General features: G+C 30.8%; 2 protein-coding genes across 2 annotated transcripts; both read right to left on the bottom strand.

The window, feature by feature from the left end:
• Nucleotides 1–279: 279 nt before the first annotated feature.
• On the bottom strand, nucleotides 280–3021 carry LOC123220966 (ankyrin repeat-containing protein At5g02620-like). Its single transcript, XM_044643600.1, has 5 exons — nucleotides 2307–3021; nucleotides 2057–2209; nucleotides 1895–1945; nucleotides 1283–1794; nucleotides 280–1201 (listed from the first exon to the last, which is right to left on the bottom strand). Exons 1-5 carry the CDS (start codon nucleotides 2992–2994, stop codon nucleotides 527–529), a joined length of 2079 nt encoding a protein of 692 aa, XP_044499535.1. The 5' UTR covers nucleotides 2995–3021; the 3' UTR covers nucleotides 280–526.
• A 4063-nt stretch (nucleotides 3022–7084) lies between these two features.
• LOC123221464 lies at nucleotides 7085–9573 on the bottom strand. The gene is made up of 5 exons (XM_044644312.1): nucleotides 8847–9573; nucleotides 8597–8749; nucleotides 8426–8485; nucleotides 7814–8325; nucleotides 7085–7732 (listed from the first exon to the last, which is right to left on the bottom strand). Exons 1-5 carry the CDS (start codon nucleotides 9568–9570, stop codon nucleotides 7085–7087), a joined length of 2097 nt encoding a protein of 698 aa, XP_044500247.1. The 5' UTR covers nucleotides 9571–9573.
• Between the last annotated feature and the right edge of the window lie 14052 nt (nucleotides 9574–23625).

The following is a 23625-nucleotide window of genomic DNA, read 5'->3' as shown; positions in this document are numbered from 1 at the left end:
AACACATGGGTTTGAATGACTCAGAAACATGACCATCTAATTTGGCACTGTAATTAATTATTCTATCGGAGAATAAAAAGTAGTATTATATGGAGAAATTATACAAGCCTCTAATATTGAATTCAGTTAGTCACAGGATATGAATTAATATATGGAGACAACCGGTACTTGGAAAATAAGCATGTTATTAAACATGATAAAAATACATTAAATATTTTAAATTTATATTCTTAAAAAACACATACTACTTGCCTAAAATTTTATTAGAGCAAGAAGTAAAATATTCTCTTGTTTGACATAAAATTTTAACAGAATAAGAGTAAAATACTCTCTTATTTGACACTCACTCGACTTGATGAAACCCAAAATAAGGAAAACAGAGTCACACTAGTTTGTAATATCTTATACACTTATCAGCCTCAACTAATATAAATCTCAGACTGGGAGCTTGGGCTTGTTATCGTTAACACTCTCCTCAGACAATTGACCATCGTTCTCAAGCTGCTTTTTGTGCTATTCGGTTTGTTTAGGAGCTCCTTGGTCTGCAAAGGAACCCTGCCTGGAAGCTGACTTCTTGGGCGGTGGAGACTTTGTGACGCCAATTCTTAGACAATCTAAGATGCAACTTGACCAAAGTTTTCTCAAATGCAGCATACATGGGAAAACTCGTGAGTGCAAATATGCTGACAGGAAGAAATGCAGCAGTATAAATGAAAGTGGTGGCCCAATGTGGCTTTTCCAAACGAACTATGAGCAATAATGTTGCTGCGAATGCAATCATTGTTGTAGCCAATGAAATGAAGAGCAAGGAGAAGCCTATTGCGAGTTTTCTAGGGAGTTCGTGGAGGAATTCATCATACGTATAAGGCGATGCAAGGATGGATAAGAACATTACAACGGAGGTTAAGGAGCAGGCCAAAGCAATAACGTCCATGACTGTGAAAAGCAAGAAGAGAGTGCTGTTGAGGAAAATTGGATACCCCTGTTCATTAGAACCTCCAGGCACAGTGTAAGCAGCTGCAAAGACCACTGTAGCAACGAGAACAGCCACTGCAGAGCAAGACTGAGAAGTGCTTCTTATCCAATTCTGTGCTTGCCCGAGTAGTTTATTGTGCTTCGAATTGAATAGCTCTTCGCAAGTCTCCTTTACGTCCTTGCTGCAAAACTTGGCGTAGTGGGCGGGCGTGATCTCCTTTACACGCTGCATATATAGAAACATAACTTACATATAAACACGTTTATTAGGTAAAAATCTTGTAGAAGAAAGAGCTAGGGGGCTTACTTTGTACCACTTTATCTCTTCCTGGAGTTGGTATACAGGTCCTTCTGGGTGACGCTTTGTAGTCCCTGGCTCCATGTCTGCAGCATGGTGTAAAATGGTGTAGCCATTTTCGTCAACCTTTCGGACTAACCTTGTCATTGGTATTTCCATATTTTTCACATGATTGAAGATTTCATATTGACGGTGCTTAATTGCCACATGCAGTATGTTCTGACCCAGATCATTGCAATGCTCAACTAGCTGGGGACATACTTCTAGTATCTTGTTCACAATTTCTACTATTCCTTTTTCAGTCGCCAGCAATAACGGGATTGGCTCATAATCTCCTTTTGAAGACTGGTCTTTATCAAATGGAGACTCTGGGAACACTTGCCTATTAATGGTGTCTACCCAAGAAGAATCTTTTTTTATCAGTGTCTTCGCTAGTTTGTGAGCAAGTTTATGCTTTCTCTTTTCTTCCAAGATGTTACTCCTTACTAGTGCACAGATTTTTCCCAGTAATTTAAGCCACCCTATCCGTGTTTAGGAGAAAAGAAGGTGCTCAATGAGCAAAAGTGATGAAGAGAGAAATTATGTAGAATATCCCTTGAGCGAACAAAAGAAAATTTTTACCTTTGGAAATTTTTGTAGTAGCTTTTTCATCATCATCACCGATTGGAAGGCCTATAACTTATAGGAATTAATGAATAAGATGTATACAAAAGGTCCTTTTAACATATCCTTATGCATACATTATCTTTAATAGAATTATGGAAAGGTAAAAAATATACTTACAGATATATATGACTCTCTGGATTAATGCGCCCCATTGATATCCACTTTTAAAAGCTGAGGGCATGGTTGCTAGTAGGTGAAGAGAGGTCCAGCCATCTCGGTCCTTGAGTTCTGCTAACGATTCATCCAGATTCAGTAAATATAGAGCCGTTTCTGAGAAAATTTGAAAAGAAAGCGCATCAAAAATCAGTTGAATATATATTTCATTTCAAAGCAAAAGTACAGAAACTAGGTGGGTAGAGACAGAGACCAAAATGGTAGCCTTTGATGGCAGCATGCAGAATGGAGGTATCAGGCTCTTTTTTGATTGTTTCTTCTTCCATGGCACCAGGCTGCTCATTGGAGGCTTCAGGTTTGGGCTCTACCTCGATGAAGCGTTGGTTTTGGCGGTGAATATTTTTAAGCTTAGAATATTCTTCTTCAGTCCTTCCTTTTTCTTCTTGGTATATTAATCTTTTGTGAGATTCTAATGATGTTGCAGCTAAAAACTTCACCACCTCTGTTTTCCCAAATGCAGCAGCAATAAAAAGCGGGGTTTCGCCATTCAAATTCACAGCCTCATGGAGCAGTTCTACAAGTGGATCTTCAATATCTTCCACGGCGAGCCTCCGATGATGTCTGACCAAAGCCTCTACGGCCTCCAGGTTCCCATTGGCCGCAGCCTCATGAAGAGGTGTGTTCCAACAGTCATTTGTTTGTAAATAGACATACTTGACCATAGGATCTTTTTCGGAAATTTCAAGTAAAAATTGAAGCGGATCTTTACTTTTGCTGAACACCGCCAAGTGAAGGGCATTGTCCCCGAAGGCCGTTACAGGAATTGACAACGAACCAACATTATTCTCGTAGAAGTCCTTCAGAGATTTCCAATCGTTGTTCAGGGCTGCCTGATAAGGCACGTACAAAGCAGTTTTACCGCCATCGTTTCCTCTACTCATTTCCTTCCCGTAGATGGAGACCAAAAAAAAATTTAATGAAAGATTGATTGAGCTTAAAAAAATCGTTTTAAATTATGTCTTAGAAAAAGAATCTTAGTATTGCATGTGTTGATAAAAATTTTAATAAAATTAAATAAATATAAATATAATAACCCAACTTTGATTATTTAATTGGATATTTACTCATACGTGACTTTATCCTTAATACAAAATCATACAATTTCATAATAACAATCATTTGAGTTTTCAATTAGATATTTAAAATTAAATATACATAGTTTTATTTTAATAAGTATTGACCTATCAATTTTTTTATTGAAATCAAGGTTTTCAAAACCGGACCGAGATAAAAACTGTTTTAAGTAATGGTTTCGGTCGAACTAGTTGAACCGTTTGGACTGGTCAGTTGGACCGGAATTACAGTTTTATGTAAAAACCTAAAAAAACTATGTTTAATTAGTAATTACATATGTTTTACACAGTAAATTTTATATTGTGTATACTTTTCATCAAGGATTGATAAAACATTGGTTTTTCAAACAGCTTCTGAACCGGTAAATTAAAACAGCAACGGTTTACAAACACAATAAATTCAAACAAACGAAGACATTGGTTTTTCAAACAGTTTACAAAGCCTTGGATACACACCAGCTTTCCGTTGTTGTCTGAAAAGTCGTCAGTCACAACAGCAACGGAACCTCGTCATCGTCAGCCGTCGTCTTAGCCTAAGAAGTAGTCGTGAAAGGTTGCAATATTGTCGTGAAACTGCTATCTTGTGAGCCTGCAAACCACCACCCCTCGGCAACGTCGTCGTCATCGGCAAGAGATGAATCAACAGCGGTTTATTAATACGTGCAGTCGAAGAAATTTGTCAACTGCAGCAAAACCCTTCTGCGTCTACGTGCAATGCAAGGAACAGGATACAGGAGGAAAGAAATAAAACTGTTGCTTTTATACACAGCTTCTGAACCGGGAACCACCTTGACCGATTGGACTGTGGTTTAGACACAAACAGGCGGTTCGACAGCGGTCCAACCCGAAATTAACATTATAATGGTTTTATATTAAATAGTAACCGGTTACAGTACTGGTTCACGATCCGACTGATCCGATCCAATTTTGAAAACCTTGACTGAAATCTTATATTTTTTTATTAAGTAAACTTGAACATTCATATTTTTCTATTAAAATAATCAAACTTTATGTATATCTTAACAAATATATCAAACAAACATAATTAGTATTATTTATTTTGGTTTGTTTTAAAAACAAAGTGATTAATTTGGTATCATTAATTAAAAAAATAATGAAATTCAATTATTTTAATAATAAAATTTGATAATTTAAATAATAAAATTTAAAAGTTTAGTTTTTTAATTTAAATAAATATATAATTCGGTATATTGTTGTTAAATACCTCTAAATAACGTTATCCTATAATTATATATATATCCATCTATATATGTACTCATATACATACTTCTTTTCAGTGCTTTAATGTTTTAAAATAAAAAGCAATAATACCAATGTGTAGCTTTTTACATCAATATATATATATATATATACACACATACTCATTTAAAAAAAAAAAAAAGCCAATGTGACTTTTAGTTTTCTTTTTTTCCCGGAAGAAACTAAACTTTATTATTTTTTAATTAAAGTATCAAACTAATATTCTTACATTTAAAACAAAATAAACAATATTAATTATTTTTGTTTGATATATATAATTAAAAATACTAAAAATTTAATCTCTTTTATCAAAAAAATCTAAAGGTTCAATTTCATAAATAAAAAATATATAATTCGATATATTCATAAAAAGAGTTAATAATATATTAATAAGTTTCAAATATGAATACCTTGAAGTGGAGAATTCTGTAATCTCAATTGAAGCTCCAATCGTTGAAGTGCTTCACATGCTCAAGAAAGATCTTAATCAAGCATACAGTAAAAGAGATTAAGGACTATAAGTAGTGCCCTCTAAAATCTGTGATGTGTGCTTTTGTATACAGGGAATCCTCGTGAATGATATTTTCCAATAAAAAAAGGTAGCCGAACTTTACTTTAATAATAAAGATAATGTTAAATGTATGGTGGACCACATAGTCATAGTTGGTGGGATTGCATTAAATGATTTGGTGGCTTCGCACCTGTGAATATAATTTTCACACCCAACAAAGCAAGGCCAAAGGATTATTTCTCACCTAAAGTAAACTAGTTTTTTTTTTTTGTTTCGCTAACTTTAAAAATCTTTTTTATCTACTTATAAATAATTAAAATTAACTAAATTTATTAGTTATATTATTTTCTTTTTAAACTCTAAAAACTAACAATTTTCATCTAACTCAAGTTTTTAAAAATAATATTTTTCTCTTTAAAGTTTTCAATTTTTCAGATTTAATTTTTCAATAACACCTATTTCTGTCTGATGACCTCCAGGTGATGTCTCTTTTTCTCACGGTGGCCTCCTTCCAACGATCCTCCTCGACATCGTCTTTGTCTCTAGGCGAAGATGATTCGTCTTTGCTAATGACAACATCGAGAAAGACTCTTAGAAGAAGGTCACGTTGGAGAGAAAGAGACATTGCCTAGAGGTCACCAGAGAGGAAAAGACATCACTGAAAAATTGATTCTGAAAAATTGAAAACCCTAGGAGAAAAATGTTGTTTTTCGGATCAATCGTCAAGAGGTAGATTCAAGTCAAGTTTATCTCAAATTAATTTGGAGTTTGGTTCAGTTTAAAGGGAGCTAAGCTCAAATTTCAGAGAATTTGATTGCAATAGTATTATAACTCTTCGGTTGGATCAGAACTTTTCAGTTGTAACTGAATTAAACTCTTCTAGGCTCATGAATTTAGTGAGATGAAAGCTCTCGAATTCGAGTTCGAATACAAAATCAATTGTTAGGTTCAAACTCACCAAAACTACGCTTGTTTTGAGTCATTCGAGTCAAATTGACAATCGAGTTTGGATTAGTTCAGCTTGATTTTGTCTCCAACCCTATCTAAGAAACTGACTTTGGATATGTGTGTCCATTGGCTACAACCTCCATTAGTACCAATGCCAAATATGAAGTCCGAAGTCCCAAGCGCGTGCAGGTTTGGCGTCCAGATTTGTAAGTCTAGGTTCATCTCTAATTGGCCATTTCATTTCTGTGTTTAGATCAAGTTTGAAGAAGGCATCATCAAGACTCCTCAGATATCAAACTCCATAGTTTTTTCTGACAATGATATCAGACTCCATGGTTTTACCTGACAACGATGAATTTCTGGGATAGAAGATCGACCTTTCTCCATTGAAAGGCTTGTTTACTTCAGTCCAAGATACAGCTATATCTCAATCTCAAACGGCAATGCGCAGTCTTGGTTGCTAACAACATACCTGGATGAAGAGCAGTATGTTTGTGCTCATCAAAGAAGGAATCTCTCTTTTGACGCCATGAGCCCGTCTAATAAGTTCACTTATGTTATCATAATTTTCTGGTTCTCTTAGATGGAAACCAGTCCTCTTCTCTTAGATTTGTGAATAATACATGGGTTTGAATGACTCAGAAACATGATTATTTGATTTGGCACTGTTGATTAATTATTCAGCCAGAGAATAGAAAGTGGTATATATATAGAGAAATTATACAAGCCTCTAATATTGAATTCAATAAAAGTCACAGGATATGAATTAATATATGGAGACAATTTGTACTTGGAAAATAAGCATGTTATTAAACATGATAAAAATACATTGAATATTTTAAATTTATATTCTTAAAAAACGCGTACTACCTGCATAAAATTTTATTAGAACAAAAAGTAAAATATTCTCTTGTTTGACATCAAATTTTAACAGAATAAGAGTAAAATACTCTCATATTTGACACTCACACTTGACATGATGAAACCCAAAATAAAGAAAACAGAGTCACACTAGTTTGTAATATCATATACAATTATTAGCCTCAACTAATATAAATCTCAGACTGGGAGCTTGGGCTTATTATCATTGACACTCTCCTCAGATAATTGACCATCGTTCTCAAGCTGCTTTGTGTACTATTTGGTTTGTTTAGGAGCTGCTTAATCTGCAAAGGAACCCTATCTGGAAGCTGACTTGTTGGGCGGTGGAGACTTTGTGACACGCCAATTCTTAGACAATCTAAGATACAACTTGAGCAAAGTTTTCTCAAATGCAGCATACATGGGAAAACTCGTGAGTGCAAATATGCTGACAGGAAGAAATGCAGCAGTATAAATGAGAGTGGTGGCCCCATGTGGCTTTTGCAAACGAACTATGAGCAATAATGTTGCTGCAAATGCAATCATTGTTGTAGCCAATGAAATGAAGAGCAAGGAGAAGCCTATTGTGAGTTTTCTAGGGAGTTTGTAGAGGAATTCATCATACGTATAAGGCGATGCAAGGATGGATAAGAACATTACAACGGAGGTTAAGGAGCAGGCCAAAGCAATAACGTCCGTAACTGTGAAAACCAAGAAGAGAGTGCTGTTGAGGAAAATTGGATACCCCTGTTCATTAGAACCTCCAGGCACAGTGTACGCAGCTGCAAAGACCACTGTAGCAACGAGAACAGCCACTGCAGAGCAAGACTGAGAAGTGCCTTTTATCCAAGTCTCTGCTTGCCCGAGTAGTTTATTGTGCTTCGAATTGAATAGCTCTTCGCAAGTTTTCTTTACCTCCTTGCTGCGAAACATGGCGTAGTGGGCGGGCGTGATCTCCTTTACACGCTGCACATATAGAAACATAACCTACATATAAACACGTTTATTAGGTAAAAATCTTGTAGAAGAGAGAGCTAGGGGGCTTACTTTGTACCACTTTATCTCTTCCTGGAGTTGGTATACAGGTCCTGCTGGGTGACGCTTTGCAGTCTCTGGCTCCAAGTCTGCAGCATGGTGTAAAATGGTGTAGCCATTTTTGTCAACCTTTCGGACTAACCTTGTCATTGGTATTTTCATATTTTTCACATGATTGAAGATATCATATTGACGGTGCTTAATTGCCACATGCAGTATGTTCTGACCCAGATCATTGCAATGCTCAACTAGCTGGGGACATACTTCTAGTATCTTGTTCACAATTTCTACTATTCCTTTTTCAGTCGCCAGCAATAACGGGATTGGCTCATAATCTCCTTTTGAAGACTGATCTTTATCAAACGGAAACTCTGGAACCACTAGCCTATTAACGATTTCATCCCAAGAAGAATCTTTTTTTATCAGTGTCTCCGCTAGTTTGAAAGCAAGTTTATGCTTTCTCTTTTCTTCCAAGATGTTACTCCCTACTAGTGCACAGATTTTTTCCATTAATTTAAGCCACCCTGTTCGTGTTTAGCAGAAAAGAAGGTGCTCAATGAGAAAAAGTGATGAAGAGAGAAATTATGTAGAATATCCCTTAAGCGAACAAAAGAAAATTTTTGCCTTTGGAATTTTTTGTAGTAGCTTTTTCATCATCATCTGCATCATCACCGATTGGAAGGCCTATAAATTTTAGGAATTAATCAATAAGATGTATACAAAAGGTCCTTTTAACGTATCCTTATGCTTGCATTATCTTTAATAGAATTATGGAAAGGTGAAAAATATGTTTACAGGAATATATGACTCTGTGGATCCATGTGCCCCATTGATATCCACTTTCGAAAACTGAGGGCATGGTTGCCAGTAGGTGAAGAGAGGTCCGGCCATCTAGGTTCTTGAGTGCTGCTAACGATTCATCCTTCTTCAGTAAATATAGAGCCGTTTCTGAGAATATTTGAAAAGAAAGCACATCAAATATCAGTTGAATATATATTTCATTTCAAAGCAAAAATAAAGAAGCTAGATGGGTAGAGACAGAGACCAAAATGGTGTCCTGTGATGGCAACGTGCAGAATGGAGGTATCAGGCACTTCTATGAATCTTTCTTCTTCCATGGCACCAGGCTCTGGCTCTGATGTTATTTCACCTTGGATGGCACCAGGCAGCTCATTGGAGGGTTTAGGTTTGGGCTTTACCTTGATGGAGCGTCTGATTTGGCGGTGAATATTTTCAAGCTTAAAATATTCTTCTTCTTTAGTCTTTTCTATTTTTTCTTGGTATATTAATCTTGTGCGAAATTGTAATGATTTTTTAGCTAAAAACTTCACCACTTTTGTTCTCCCAAATGCAGCAGCAATAAAAAGCGGGGTTTCGCCTTCCATGTTCACAGCCTCTTGGAACTCTTCCACATGTGGATCTTCAATATCTCCCACGAGGAGCCTCCAATGATGAAAGACCAAAGCCTTTACGGCCTCCAGGTTCCCATTGGCTGCAGCCTCATGAAGAGGTGTGTTCCCGTTGCCATTTTTTTCTAAATAGCCATACCTCACCATAGAATGTTCTTCGGAAATATCAAGTAAAAATTGAAGCGGATCTTTACTCTTGCTGAACACCGCCAAGTGAAATGCATTGTCCATGGAGGCCGTTACAGGAAATAACAGCGAACCAACATTTTTCTGGTAGAATTTCTTCAGAGATTCCCAATCGTTGTTCAGGGCTGCCCGATAAAGCTCGTTTGTACTGCCCAACTCGTGTCCTGTGCCCATTTGCTTCCCGTAGATGGAAACAACCAAAAAAAAAAAATTAAATTAATGAAAGATTGGTTGAGCTTAAAAAAATCGTTTTAAATTATGTCTTAGAGAAAAGAACCTTAGTATTGCATCCTATGTTAATAAAAATTTTAGCAAAATTAAATAAATATAAATATAATAACCCAATTTTGATTATTTAATTGGGTATTTAGTTTTATATGACTTTATCCTTAATACAAAATTATACAATCTTATGATAACAATCATTTAAATATTTAATTAAATATTTAAAATTAGATATACATAATTTTATTACAATAAAACTATGTGTACCTATTTTTGGTACACAATTTGTATACACAAATGAGGTGTTATCATGTGATTGGATGTTTCTTTATCATATAATGACACATATTTTAAAATCACCTAATTACATAATGACACATCATTGTGTACATGAATTGTGTACCAAAAATAAGTACACATAGCATTGCTCATTTTATTATAATAAGCATTGGCCTATCAATTTTTTTATTAAAATAACTGAAATCTTATATTTTATTATTAAAGAAACTAAAAATTCATATTTCCCTAATAAAATGATTAAACTTCATGTATATCATAATAAAGATATCAAACAAACATAATTAGTATGGTTTATTTTGGTTTGTTTTAAAAAAAACAAGTGATTAATTTGGTATCATTAATTAAAAAAATAATGAAATTTAATTATTTTAATAATAAATTTTGATAATTTAAATAATAAAATTTAAAAGTTTAGTTCTTCAATTTAAAAATATATATAATTCGGTATATTGTTGTTGAATACCTCTAAATAAGGTTATCCTATAATTATATATATACCCATCTATATATATACTCATCTACATACTTCTTTTTAGTGCTTTAATGTTTTAAAATAAAAAGCAATAATACCAATGTGTAGCTTTTTACATCAATATATATATATATATATATATATATATATATATATATATATATATATATATATATATATATATATATATATATATATATAACATACACACACACACCCTCTTAAAAAAAAAAAACACACAATACCAATGTGACTTTTAGTTTTTTTCAGGGAAGAGACTAGACTTTATTATTTTTTATTTAAAATATCAAACTAATATTCTTACTTTTAAAACAAAATAAATAATCTTAATTATCTTTGTTTGATATATACAATCAAAAATATTAAAAAATTAGTTTCTTCTATCAAAAAAATCTAAAGGTTCAATTTCATAAATAAAAAATATATAGTTTGATATATACATAAAAAGAGTTAATAATATATTAATAAGTTATAAATATAAATACTTGAAAGTGAAGAGTTTAGCAATCTCACCTGAATACTCCAATCGTTACAATCCTTCATATGTCAAAGAAAAATCTTCATCAAACTTTTAGTAAAGAGAGTAAGAACTATAAGTAGTGCTCTTTAAAATATGATTAGTTGTATGTTGTGTACTTTTATATATAAGGAAGGCCAAAGGACTATTTCCCACCCAAAGTATGCTGCAATTTCAAGTTTCCATCTTTTATCTTTGATAATACTAAATACTCACCTATGAGTAGTTAAAATTAATGGAACCCTAACCCCTTAAAATTTTATCTCTTTTTGGCCCCCTAAACTTTAAAAACTAAAAGTTTTTCCTAGCCTAAGTTTTAAAAAATGACAGTTTCACCTTAGGATTTCGTTTTGAAATCTCTGACGAAATCTACGACTCTATTGCCGACTGTCTTTCCCTCCCGAAGCATCCTCTCCTTCCGGCGGTCTCTTTCCTCCCATTTGGACATCCGATCGACATCAGAGAAGCCGTGGAATACGAAAAAGATAGCTTTGTCTTCATCTTCGTTTGGGAAGACGAAACCGATGAAGTTTTTCGTCTTCCATGACTTCTCCAATGTCGATTGGACGTCCAAATGGAAGGAAGAGACTGTCGGAGGGAGAGGTTGCTGACAATGGAGCTGGAGATTTCAAAACAAAACCTTAGGGTGAAACTGTCATTTTTTAAAACTTAGGTTAGAGGAAACTTTTAGTTTTTAAAGTTTACGGGGCAAAAATAGATTATATTTTAGTTTATTTTTAATATTATAAAGAAAATAACGATTTTACTTTTATCACCGTTAATTTTAACTGTTCATGAGTGGATATTTGATATTATCAAAGATAAATGATAGAAACTTAAGATTGCAGCATACCTTGGGTGGGAAATAGTCCTTTGGCCTATGAGGAATCCTTATGGATGATACTTACAAAAAATAAAATAAAATTCTTTCTTTGCTTAAATAATTGATAAAGTTCATTCATGCAAGTATCAAGAATATAATAAACATAATGTTAAATGTGTGGTGGAAATGAATGCTTTAAATGATTTGATGGCTTCCCACATGTGAATATAATTATCCCACCCAGCAAAGAAATGAACTATTTGGGCTGGCAATATTGACTTTCGGTGGCCTACATTGAATATAGGGCTGGATTCGAGCCGAGCCGAGCTCGGCTCGCAGCCAGCTCGGGCTCAGTTCGGTTTATTTGTGGGCGGCTTGAGTTCGACTCGGCTCAGCTCGAGTTTGGCTCGTTTTTGGTTTGGCTCGGTTCGGCTCATTTTTTATTATCAAAACGATATCGTTTTTAATATATATGGACCAAAACGACATCGTTTTATATAAAAAAATTTTTTAAAAATCTACCGAGCCAACCCAAGCCAGCTCGAGCTCGATCGAGTCGAGCAGAGTCCGACTCGTTTCGGGCTCAAACCAAGCTGAGCCGAGCTTGAGCTCGAGCTGGCTCGGCTCGAGTCCAGCCCTAATTAAATAGCCTTGGAAAATTACTTTACCTCATCGATTTGAGGGGCCACAAGAGTTTCTATAACTACACCTGTCTCTTTATTTGTAACATACACACAACTAATAACATTTTCATTCAAGCCTCCCAAGTTCTGCTTTTCATTTTGATTCGTCTTACATCAACTTCATTTATCTTCTTCTTCTAAAAGTTTAATTTAATTATAACTTCTTTTACTCATAATTTTTTATCATATTTCTAATATGTTATTAGTAAGATCAATTAATGTATATTTTAATATTAGTTATTTTTCAATTGTATTATTATTTTGTTTGTATATTACAAATACAAATATCTCAATTATGATATTATCTTATTTATAAAATACAAACTATTAATGTTTTAATTATTTTTATCTTCTATTTAATTTTTCATTTATAATTATATTATATTTGCAATCCAAAGTTTGTAAAATCATAATTTGAACCTGAAGTCTTGAATATCACGAATCTAAACCCGAAGTCCTGAATATCATTTGTAATATGAAGTTTATAAAATCATGAATTTGGATTTAAAGTCATGAATATAATTTATAACTTGAAGTTTACAAAACCATAAATCTGGGTCAGAATTCTTGAATATTATTTGAATATTTATTTTTATTATAATAATTGTATCCGATTTACAACCTGAAGTTTGTAAAATCGTGAGAATGAATATATATATATATATATATATATATATATACACACACACATATATGGGCTTGAAGTCCCAAATTTTATCAAAATATTTATTTTATATTAACTATATCACATTCACAACCTGAAGTTTGCATAAATTATGAAAAATATAGATTTGAAGTCCAAAATATAATTAGAACTAAAGTTTACGTGTTATAATATTCTGGATACTAATTACAAAACCAGAAGTTTTGAAAAATAGGATAATATATGAACTTGAAGTTTCAAAAATTAATCTCAATATTTCATTTACAAAACCAACTATTTTCTAAATATAGGATAATATCTAAACCTAAAGTTTCAAAAATTAATTCATATATATTGTTTACAAAACTAGAAGTTTTGTACATATGACAATATTTGAATTTGAAGTTCCTAAAATTGGATGGATAATATTAAATGAGTTTTTACATGATTCTCTATATAGAATTTATGAACCTTGACAAAGTGATTAAATAAAATGTCTCAGAAGGATAAATCCAAGGTTATTATTTTACTGGCATCACATCCCTAAGGAGTTGTAAGCCAAATATATGGATATAATGATAAATCCACTAGATTCGTTGAGAAATGTAAAAGATAAATTTGAATATCAAATTCAATAATACTCTCAATGACTTTATAATTTAGTACAACTCTACGATATTCAGAATTTTTTCCTGATTGAGATAATATAAAAGAGAAAATATTCTCCACATTTTTATTTTTTTATATATTATACTCTTGTAATAGCAATATTGGGAAAAGAAATTTTGAGTTAATTTTTCTCGTTAATAAAAAATCATCAAACTCGCCCAATTAGTATTGCATTGTTCCTTGAAGTAAACGCAATTACTAGAAGTAGTTATTATGAGTGTAAATAAACTCCTGGATGAAATAATTTTCAATCTAAAGATGGTTATAATAGAAAATCTCAGTCATACCATCAAAAGTGGACTAAGACTATAACAAAATAAATAATAATGCAGAGTAAACCATAAAATAATAGGTGTGATTGTAAATATCATTGGTTGTATACCTATAGTACATATGAACATTGTGTGAATCTATATTAAGCATCCATAAGAATTAAATTTTTGATGATTTAGATCATACTGATCTAATGAATCTTTATGTTTCAAACTTCTTTCAAGAATAAAAATATGGGTCACTTGAATAGTGACATGAATGTCCAAGATTTTTATAATTAAAATTCATCATATATAATTATTTTAAAGTCATGAATATTATTTTGTATTTTATTATCATATTCTCATTTCTTTCAATATTTTATATACGTTATAATTAATATAATTTTTAAATGAAAAGATATGAACTTCAAAATTAAAGCGTTGACTTCAAAAGCTGATGATGGAGATATTTGTTTGATGGATAGTACAACAAAACATACAATTCTCAAGGAAAATAAATTTTGTTTAATTTTAGCACCAATTAAAGCTAAAATAAACACTATATCAAAATCAATAAATTTGATTGAGTGCTCCAGAAGAGCCATAATTTTATTAAAAAATGGGTCCAAATTATGCATCAACAATGTATTATATTCAAGTAAATTCATAAGAAATCTGCTTAGTTTTAAAGATATAAGAAATAATGGTTATCACATTGAAATCATGAGTAAAATAGTACAGAATTTATCTATATAACTATTAATGTCTTCAAAATAAGGCTTATACTTGAAAAATTATTTGTTTTATCATCTGGATTATATTATACAACATAAAGACAATTGAAACCTACACAGTATCAAATCAAAACTTCCACGATCCAAAAGTCTTTATGCTTTGGCATGACCATTTAGGCATCCAGCATCTACAATAATACATAGGATTATTGAAAATTTACATTGATATGCATTAAAAAATCACAAAATTTTATTGTTCAGTGAAAAATTCTACACTGTTCGTACCTAAGGCAAATTGATAATTAAACAATCTCCCTCCAAAATTAGAGTTGAATCTCCATCATTCCTACAAAAGATTCTAGGGGCCATATGTGGACTCATTCGTTCACCAAGTGGGTTATTTCATTATTTTATGGTCTTAATTAATGCATCTACACAATAGTCTCATATTTGTTTATTGTCAATTCGAAATGTTGCAATTGCTAAACTGTCAACACATATTATCTAAGTAAAGACACAATTCACAGATTATTTGATTAGGTTAATACGGTTAGATCATACTGGTAAATTTACATCTAAGGTATTTAATGATTATTGCATGTCTATAGGGATTGATCTTGAAATCCAGTCCCACATTTCTACACTTAGAGTGGATTAGTTGAGTTTCTCATTAAACAACTCCAAGTAATTGCATCTACCTTATTATTAAGAACTCAATTACCAACTTTTATGTTGGGATATGCGATATTACATGTTGTAGTGTTAATTCGCTTGTAACTTTGTCTTATCATCAATATTCTCCCTTACAATTGGTTCTTGGTTACCAATATAATATACCTCATTTGAGGATATTTAGTTGTATTGTATATGTCCCTACTCATATCCTCAACGCACAAAAATGGGACCTGAATGTCGTTTGAGAATTTATGTTAGATATAATTTATCATCCATTATTAGATATCTAGAACCATTAATAGGTGATCTTTTTATCACATAATTTACAGATTGTTACTTTGATGAGACAACATTCCCATCTTTAGAAAAAAAGAAAACGCCTCCTAAAGTTAGACATAAACTTACTTGGTATGTACCTATCATGTTTCATCTAGATCCTTACACATCCTAAAGTGAAATTGAAGTACAGAAAAAGTACGTTTACAAATTATTATTAACCAAATGTCTGATGTATTTATAAATATAAAAAAAGTGACAAGATCACATGTACCAGTTGTCAATGTACTAGTAAGAATTAATGTGACTACTGAATAGTCTATTCGAACCGTGACTGATTAATCTACTACATACTAGAAGTGTGATAGACATGTTGGATCAAAGTACACTGTTATTTGAAAAAGAAAGGCAAATAATAAAAAAGACCCAACTTTCATTTATCTTATGGAAGTTATTGAACATATACAATTAGTATTTTGTTTTATTTTAAAAACAAACCTTCAATTAAAAATTTTAGAAGTTTAATCATTGCAATAATAAAGTCTAAAAGTTTGATAAAAAAATTTAAAAGTTTAATCTTTTCAAAAATAAATAAATAAATAAATAAATAAATAAATATATATATATATATATATATATATATATATATAACAACATTTGTACAAATCAAATTATCATATTTTCTCAATTTAAGGGAATGAATTTGTTTTTTCTTATTAAATAGACCAAACTTTTAAATTTTTTTAATTGAAATGACCAAACTTTTATATTTTTCTATTTGAGAGATTAAATTTTTATTATTGTCTATCAAAATTATCAAACCACTCACCTAGCTTTTAAAACAAAACAAATAATATAAATTGTTGTGTTTGTACGATATCTTTCATAAAAATTACTAAAAGGTTAATTTTTTCTGTAAAAAAATTTTAAAATTTGATTCTTTTAATAGAAAAAATATGAGACTTCGGTTGCTTTAACAGAAAAAAAAATGATATAGTTCAATATTCATAAAAAAAATTAGTGATATATAAACAATTTACAAATACAAATACCTGAAAGTGGAGATTTTTTGCGATTTCACTTGAATGTTTCCATGGTTGAGGTTCTCATGTGCCAAATAAAGGTCATAACCAAACTTGTAGTTAATAGAATAATAACTAGGTGTTGTATCCTCTTAAATTTGATAAGCTATGTGTTGTGTGCTCTTATATATAAGGACTTATTTTATCCTTGTACATGAAGATGAAGAAGAGTATTGTTACTTTGCTTAAACAATTGATAAAGCTCAGTTGTATAAATAGTGAGAATAAAACAAAGATAAATTTCGTTCTTATTTTATTATGATACAAGTATAATAATAAAGTAATAATAGAGATAAAAGATAATTGATAACTTATAATTAAATGAATTATAAATAAATAGTTATATGAATTTACCTAATAGAGATTATGTTGGACACTTGTATAAATAGTTAGACAAATCTCATATCAATAAGGTATGAAAGAGATATTGGGTATGTATATATATCTCACATTATTTAGGGATGTTAAAATAAGACCAATTTATTAATTCGTAAACTCTTAAACTGTCAAAAAAAGTTTTAAGTTGCAAAATCTAAAAGCTTGTACTACAATTAATTATGTGTTTTAAAGCATATAATGTTTTAATAGTAAGTCGACATGTTCAATCTTTGATAAAGATAACGCTCAACATCACATATTCATTGGGAAAAGTGTTATAACTTATTTTCCATGTTTGTGAACAGAAAACACAAACTCAAATAAATCAGACTTGGTAGATGAATAATGTGTTTATATGTTAAGGACCCTAACTGATTCTAATTATTAAAAGCAAAATAATACAATATTAGTATAATAGGATTGAAATAATATATATGATAAAAGATGATGAAAACATTATAAAAATAAAAGATGTTTAATTATTTATAATCAAACGAAGTAAAAATAAATAATTTTTTGAATTTACCCAAAACTAGGTTTCATTGTAACATCTTAACACAAATCTTATATTGACAATATACGAGAGAAATGTTTGGTATGTATGACGTATCTCATATCGCTTAGAAATATTAATACAAAACTAATTTAATTGTCTATGAACTTCTAAATTGTCAAAACAATTTTTAGGTTATAAAAACCAAAAGTAAAGTTGTATTATGTTCAAAATAGACTTTATATATATATATATATATATATATATATATATATATATATATATATATATGCATAATCTTGTATAAAGATAAAGTTAAACAACACATTTATTGGGAAATATGTTATAATTTATATTTATGAGAGAGGGAACATAAAAATCATAAGTAAATTAATAATATATTTATATATTAAGATTATTATCTTAATTGTTTATGAGTTTGAAATCTTTATAATCGTGTTTTATAGATAAAATGATTATCAATTCGAATTGTAAATCTCAAAATAGTAGAATAATAATACAATATGATTGAAAGTGTAAATATAATCATTTTTTGAGTTATAATTATAAATTTTGGTAGTAATATTCTCACAAAGAACACATGCTTATTGGCAACACAACTTTTTATGTATCACAAATAATCATGTTGACGATAAAAATAAATAAATCATAAACAAAGAGACAAAATGAGGAAGGTCCGAATCATGTCCGTCTCACAATTTATTTATATTTAAATAGTAAAGAATACAAAATTAGAGGAAGATAAAGTGATGGACAAAAGAAAGAATGAGTTAAAAGTGAAAGAAACAAGATACAAAGAGCTTGAAAATAATAATGAAGCAAAGAATAATTTGGTTGTTGGAAGATATGTTTCCATTTCCGTTATATATTTAAAAGAAATGAAAAGGGTGGGGCATGGTTGTCTCCTTGTCCTATTTAGTCTTTTCATTTCCATCAAATTTATCAATAGCCACAAGTGGGGACTCTTATCGCTTGCTTTATTTGTTTAATATTTTATCATACAACCATTAAGAACAAATTTAGTTTTATAGTTTTCAATGAATGAAACCATATGCATTTAAAAAAAAAATTCACAATGAATTTGCCATCCATTATTCATTAACAATGTTTTTAAAATCGGATCGATAATTAAATTAATTATTTTACTAGTTTACAGTTTAATCGATTCATGACATCAAGAGAAAGTTTCCTTCCTTGATGAGCACATATATAGAATTCAATCATATGAACACTGGATCAAAAGCTATGCTTTAAATTTTACTTTAAAATAGGAATAAAAGATATTAGATATGGCTAAGATGACACTTGAAAATGGGACTAGGAATGGGCATTCTAAGGCTAGTGGGCAATAAGATTGGTTGGCTAGTGTGTTCTTGAGTATACATGCATAAGAATGCTAGCTAATGAAATCTCAACTATCTTTATGACAAACAATGATTAAGCAAATCTATATATTTAGACAAGGATATATGTGTGAATTAAACATTTATCGGCCTCAACTTATATAAATCCCTCATATTGGGAGTTTAGGCTTTCTATCATTAACATTCTTCTTAGACAATTGACCATCAGTTGAAAGCAGCTTTATATGCGAGAGAACCTGCTTGGTCTACAATGGAACTTTATCCGGAAGTTGGCTTCTAAGGTGATGGAGGCCTTATGACACGCCAATTATTAGACAATCTACAATAGATGATAAGCAATTTTTTTCTCAAACGAAGCATACATAAGAAATTGCATGAGTGCAAATATGTTGACAAGAGAAAATGCAATAGTATACATGATAGTGGTGGCCTAATGTGGCTTTTCCGAACTAACTGTGAGCAATATTGTTATTGTTAATGCAATCATTATTGTAGCCAACGAAAGAAAGAGTAAGGTAAAGTATATTGAGAGTTTGTCAAAAAGTACGTCATGGCATTCTTTATACTAATAAGGCAATGTGAGGATGGACAAGAACATTACAATCGAGATCAAGGAGCAAGCCAAAGCAATAATGTCCATGACTATGAAAACCACAAAAAGAATGCTTTTAAGGAAAATTGGATACTTTTCTTCATTGGAACCTCTAGGCATAGTGTCACTATATCTTATCATGCACACTTAAACTGAATTGTACTATATGGCTAATGTTTCTTAATGCTATTTGCATGATGTATTTCATAGGTATTTATCTCTCATATAGTCCTATTGCTTTCAAATATCTTCCCACTTACACACAAAGCTAATGATTATCTAAGTGTACATCATTTTTCTTAACTTCCACTAGGTCTGTGCCACCTCTCAAACAGTCGAAAACCTTAACTTTAGCTATTTGTTGTAACTTGCCTTGCTAAACCCTTTCCTTTCTCTTTCTTTTCTTTTCCCCTTTTCAAACATAACTTAGGGGTGAAAAAAAATCATTTCCTTACTTTACTAGAGATATAGGGTTGTTTAACACCCTAATCACCCCATGCTCCTCACATAAGCCTTGCACGGACGTGTATTCTATTAGGGATGGGCATCCCTCTAATTTTTTATTACGATCAACCTTGCATTGACCAACGCTGACCCTATAACCAAAGACAGTCGTTCTTTCACTTAACACAATCATTCACTTTTGAGAAAGCCACACACAGACATATGTCTCATACCATATGACTATATGAAATCTATCCTTAGAACAAATGCGCAATTGCTCTTGTAAAGTTTTTTTTTTTTTTTCTACAAGAGGATACATAGGTGTGTGGCTATTTCACACAATCATGTATCACAAACTGTGATGTTCTAATCTACTAGTTTAACACTTTTCTAGCATTATTCCAAAAAACCAAACATACAAATCTAATCCAGACTTGTTTCTAAACATTCTAAGCAAATTATTCCTAACCAAAAACATATGTACATGCTCAAGTGCTCAAGTTTTTAGATCATGATCATATCATCACAATTTTGCAGCTTTTCTTAGTCAATCATGTTTATCATATAAACACATTGCTTATAATCATCTTAATCATAATAAATAGCATGAAAATCATTAGAACCATTAAAACATTCAATATCAATGAAATTCTAAACCTATAGTTCATACTTATCATCAATCAATTCAACTCATGAACTGAAAACACCATGCTTACCTATCCTCTGAAGATTTGCTAAAACTTGGTGTGGTTGTAGCGATTCCAATGATCCAATGCCCCTCTTTGATGTCCAAGGCTCTCAACTTCTCCTTTCTTTCTCTTTGTTTGGCTATTAAAAAAAGATATGGATGCAAAAAAATGCATATCAAGCCTTGCACATTTTTTTATTTTACCTATCAAACACAATACATGGGTGTGTGTTTTCTACACACAGGCATGCGTGGTATGACTCATTAAAGGTAGGTTTCAAAATTGTTGCGAAATTGATCTTATCCACAAATTTAGATTTGGTGAAAACATATAGTGGTGTGCTCTTGCACACATGGGTGTGTGTCTTTCTTTACTTAGTCATTTTTGCATGCTCAATGTGAAATGACTTTTTTGTCTTCCAAGGCATAAATGAGTGTCATCCCTATGGGACCGTCCTTACTAAAATCTCATCACAAATCACAATTAAATACAAAGAAAATACTAAAATACTCTTTGGCTTACCTATGACTATCACACACCTTAAGTCAAAGCCACTACATTATGGTATACTGAATTTAAGGCTTCTCATAATTTCCTAGATACACTAAGTACCCTATTTTTTGCTAAGTTGTATGAAGGCCTTCAACAACTCACAATAAATGGTGGTGTCTCTCTCCTTATCACCCATACAGGACCATTAAGTCTCCTTCCTTTACTTTGTATGATGTGTTAAAAAAAATTATCATCTATGATAACAATTGTATATTTTTATCTTATATAAATATTTCTTTTTTAACATGCTACTTCATCTTCTTGTCAAAATTTTGTCATTAAATAAAGGCCAAAAGACTTATTCCCACCCAAGGTATAATGAAATCCTAAACTCTCACCCTTCAACTTTTAAAAACCCAAACACCCACTCATAAATAAATTTCTGTTAAAAATCTCAATTAGGATTAGAGGTAAAATTGTTATTTACTAAAAAAATTAAAATTCTATCACATTTTCCTTCCTAGGTTTAGAAATCTTATAATTTTTTCCTAACCCAAGTTTGAAAACTGCAAATACCCCCTGGGGTTTGTTACTCTCCTTTCCAACACCGATTTGCTATCAACCGTCCTCCCTCTTGCCTTATTTGTTCCTCTAATCACTCTTTCTTCCCTCTTTGACCGTTTTCGATCAAGACAAAGTTGTGTCATCTTCGTCTAAGACAAAGATGATTGTCAGATAAGGAAGAGAGAGTGACCAAAGGGAGAGACAGGACGGAAGGGAGGACGACTAACGGCTAAAGACAATAAATTAACGCCAAAGAGAAGAAAAACAAACTCTAAGAGGGTATTTGTTAGTTTTCAAACTTTGAGCTGAGAGAAAATTATAAAATTTCTAAACTTGAAAAGAAAAATGTGATAAAACTTTAATTTTTTAAATTTTTAATAAATAATAATTTTACTCCTAACCCTAACTGAGATTTTTAACTTAAATTTGTTTTTGAGTGGATATTTAGGTTTTTAAAAATTAAAGAATGGAAATTTGAAATTTTACTATGCTTTGAGTAGGAATAAGTCTTTTGGCCTCAAATAAATAAAAATCTATTTAAATACATGTTGTTGCCCATCCATTTAAAAGACTCTCTTCATGATTTATTGAGTTTACCACACTATTTTTTTTAATGTAATAAAAATTTAAGGACAAAATTTCCATATTAAAAATTTTAATCGGCTAACGATTTACACTAGTTACAAAACATTAAATTTATTAATTTTTTGATCAATTTAAAGAACAAAAAAATTGGAAGTGTGGCCCAACACACTTCCAATTCAAATACTGTCAAAATAGGCTAGCTTGACAGTATTTGAAAATTTATAGGGTTGTTTGGTTACCCTTTTTATTCTTTAGAGTTGTTTATTTAATTGTTAAATAATATAAAAAGTAATTTCATTATTAATTATATGTTAGATATTTAAATATTATTAAAGTAATTTTGGTTTTTTATTATTCTATTTTTATTATATTTTTAAGATAAAAATACTCTCATTTCCAATTAATACATTAAGTAATATAGAAAATATTTTATAATAATCATAAAAAATATTTAAGTAAAAAAATACTTAGTATTTTTATCAAACTCTTTTCTAAGTTAATTAGATGTAGCTTGGTGTGATGATTAAAACTCATCCACCACTAACAAATAACTTTATTCAATCTTTTTTAAAATTCTTTTCTTTCTTAAAAATTCATGATTTATAAATGGTTATGAAAAACCCACAAAAAATTCAAATGGATTTCAATCTCTATAACACCTCCTCGTCACAAAAGCTTATCTTTCTTAACAACCTCAGCTTTGTGGCTCAATCCCTAATAGTGGTGATGATGAAATTCAGTGATGACTAAGGTTTTAGGGGAATAGATGTAAGTTTTTAAAAGATTAAATAATCATATTAAAATTTTTTGAGTTTGATCGGTAAAAGAGTTTATTTTTATGATTTTTAAAATTTATGGGTAGTAAAATTATTTATTCACATTTATGTCATTATTTTTTAAAATAATTTATTTTAAATAAAAAATATTTATTTATATCATTTAGCTATTGAAAAATGTTTTTGGGTCTGACCTTCAAGGAAAAAGTGTAATTTACTCATTTTTTTAACATGTTATTCAACTTTTTTTTTTAAATATTTTTATTATTATAGTGTTAATTAATTATATTATGGAAATATATAAAATAAAAAATAATTTTAAAAAAATATTATTAACACTTAAGCAAACTTTTGGGTAAAAACATTTGACTTTTTACTGTTTTAACGACATTTTTCTTCTCTGAAAACCCCTCAAATATTTATATGTCAGTTCAGTCCATTATCTTCAATTTCATTC

Source organism: Mangifera indica, chromosome 7, assembly GCF_011075055.1.
Source record: "Mangifera indica cultivar Alphonso chromosome 7, CATAS_Mindica_2.1, whole genome shotgun sequence".
NCBI lineage: Eukaryota > Viridiplantae > Streptophyta > Magnoliopsida > Sapindales > Anacardiaceae > Mangifera > Mangifera indica.
Note: the sequence above shows the minus strand (reverse complement) of the source record. Positions and strands in the feature narration are given on the sequence as shown.

What these genes read in the sequence shown, in the direction of transcription:
- LOC123220966 (XM_044643600.1), bottom strand. Translation starts at nt 2,994, where the DNA reads ATGAGTAGAGGAAACGATGGCGGTAAAACTGCTTTGTACGTGCCTTAT. An exon ending in CATCAAAGGCTACCATTTTG is followed by an intron (nt 2,210 to 2,306) that starts GTCTCTGTCTCT and finishes AAATTTTCTCAG; the next exon opens with AAACGGCTCTATATTTACTG. An exon ending in CCAGAGAGTCATATATATCT is followed by an intron (nt 1,946 to 2,056) that starts GTAAGTATATTT and finishes TATAAGTTATAG; the next exon opens with GCCTTCCAATCGGTGATGAT.
- LOC123221464 (XM_044644312.1), bottom strand. Translation starts at nt 9,570, where the DNA reads ATGGGCACAGGACACGAGTTGGGCAGTACAAACGAGCTTTATCGGGCA. An exon ending in CCACAGAGTCATATATTCCT is followed by an intron (nt 8,486 to 8,596) that starts GTAAACATATTT and finishes TAAAATTTATAG; the next exon opens with GCCTTCCAATCGGTGATGAT. An exon ending in AAGAGATAAAGTGGTACAAA is followed by an intron (nt 7,733 to 7,813) that starts GTAAGCCCCCTA and finishes CTATATGTGCAG; the next exon opens with CGTGTAAAGGAGATCACGCC.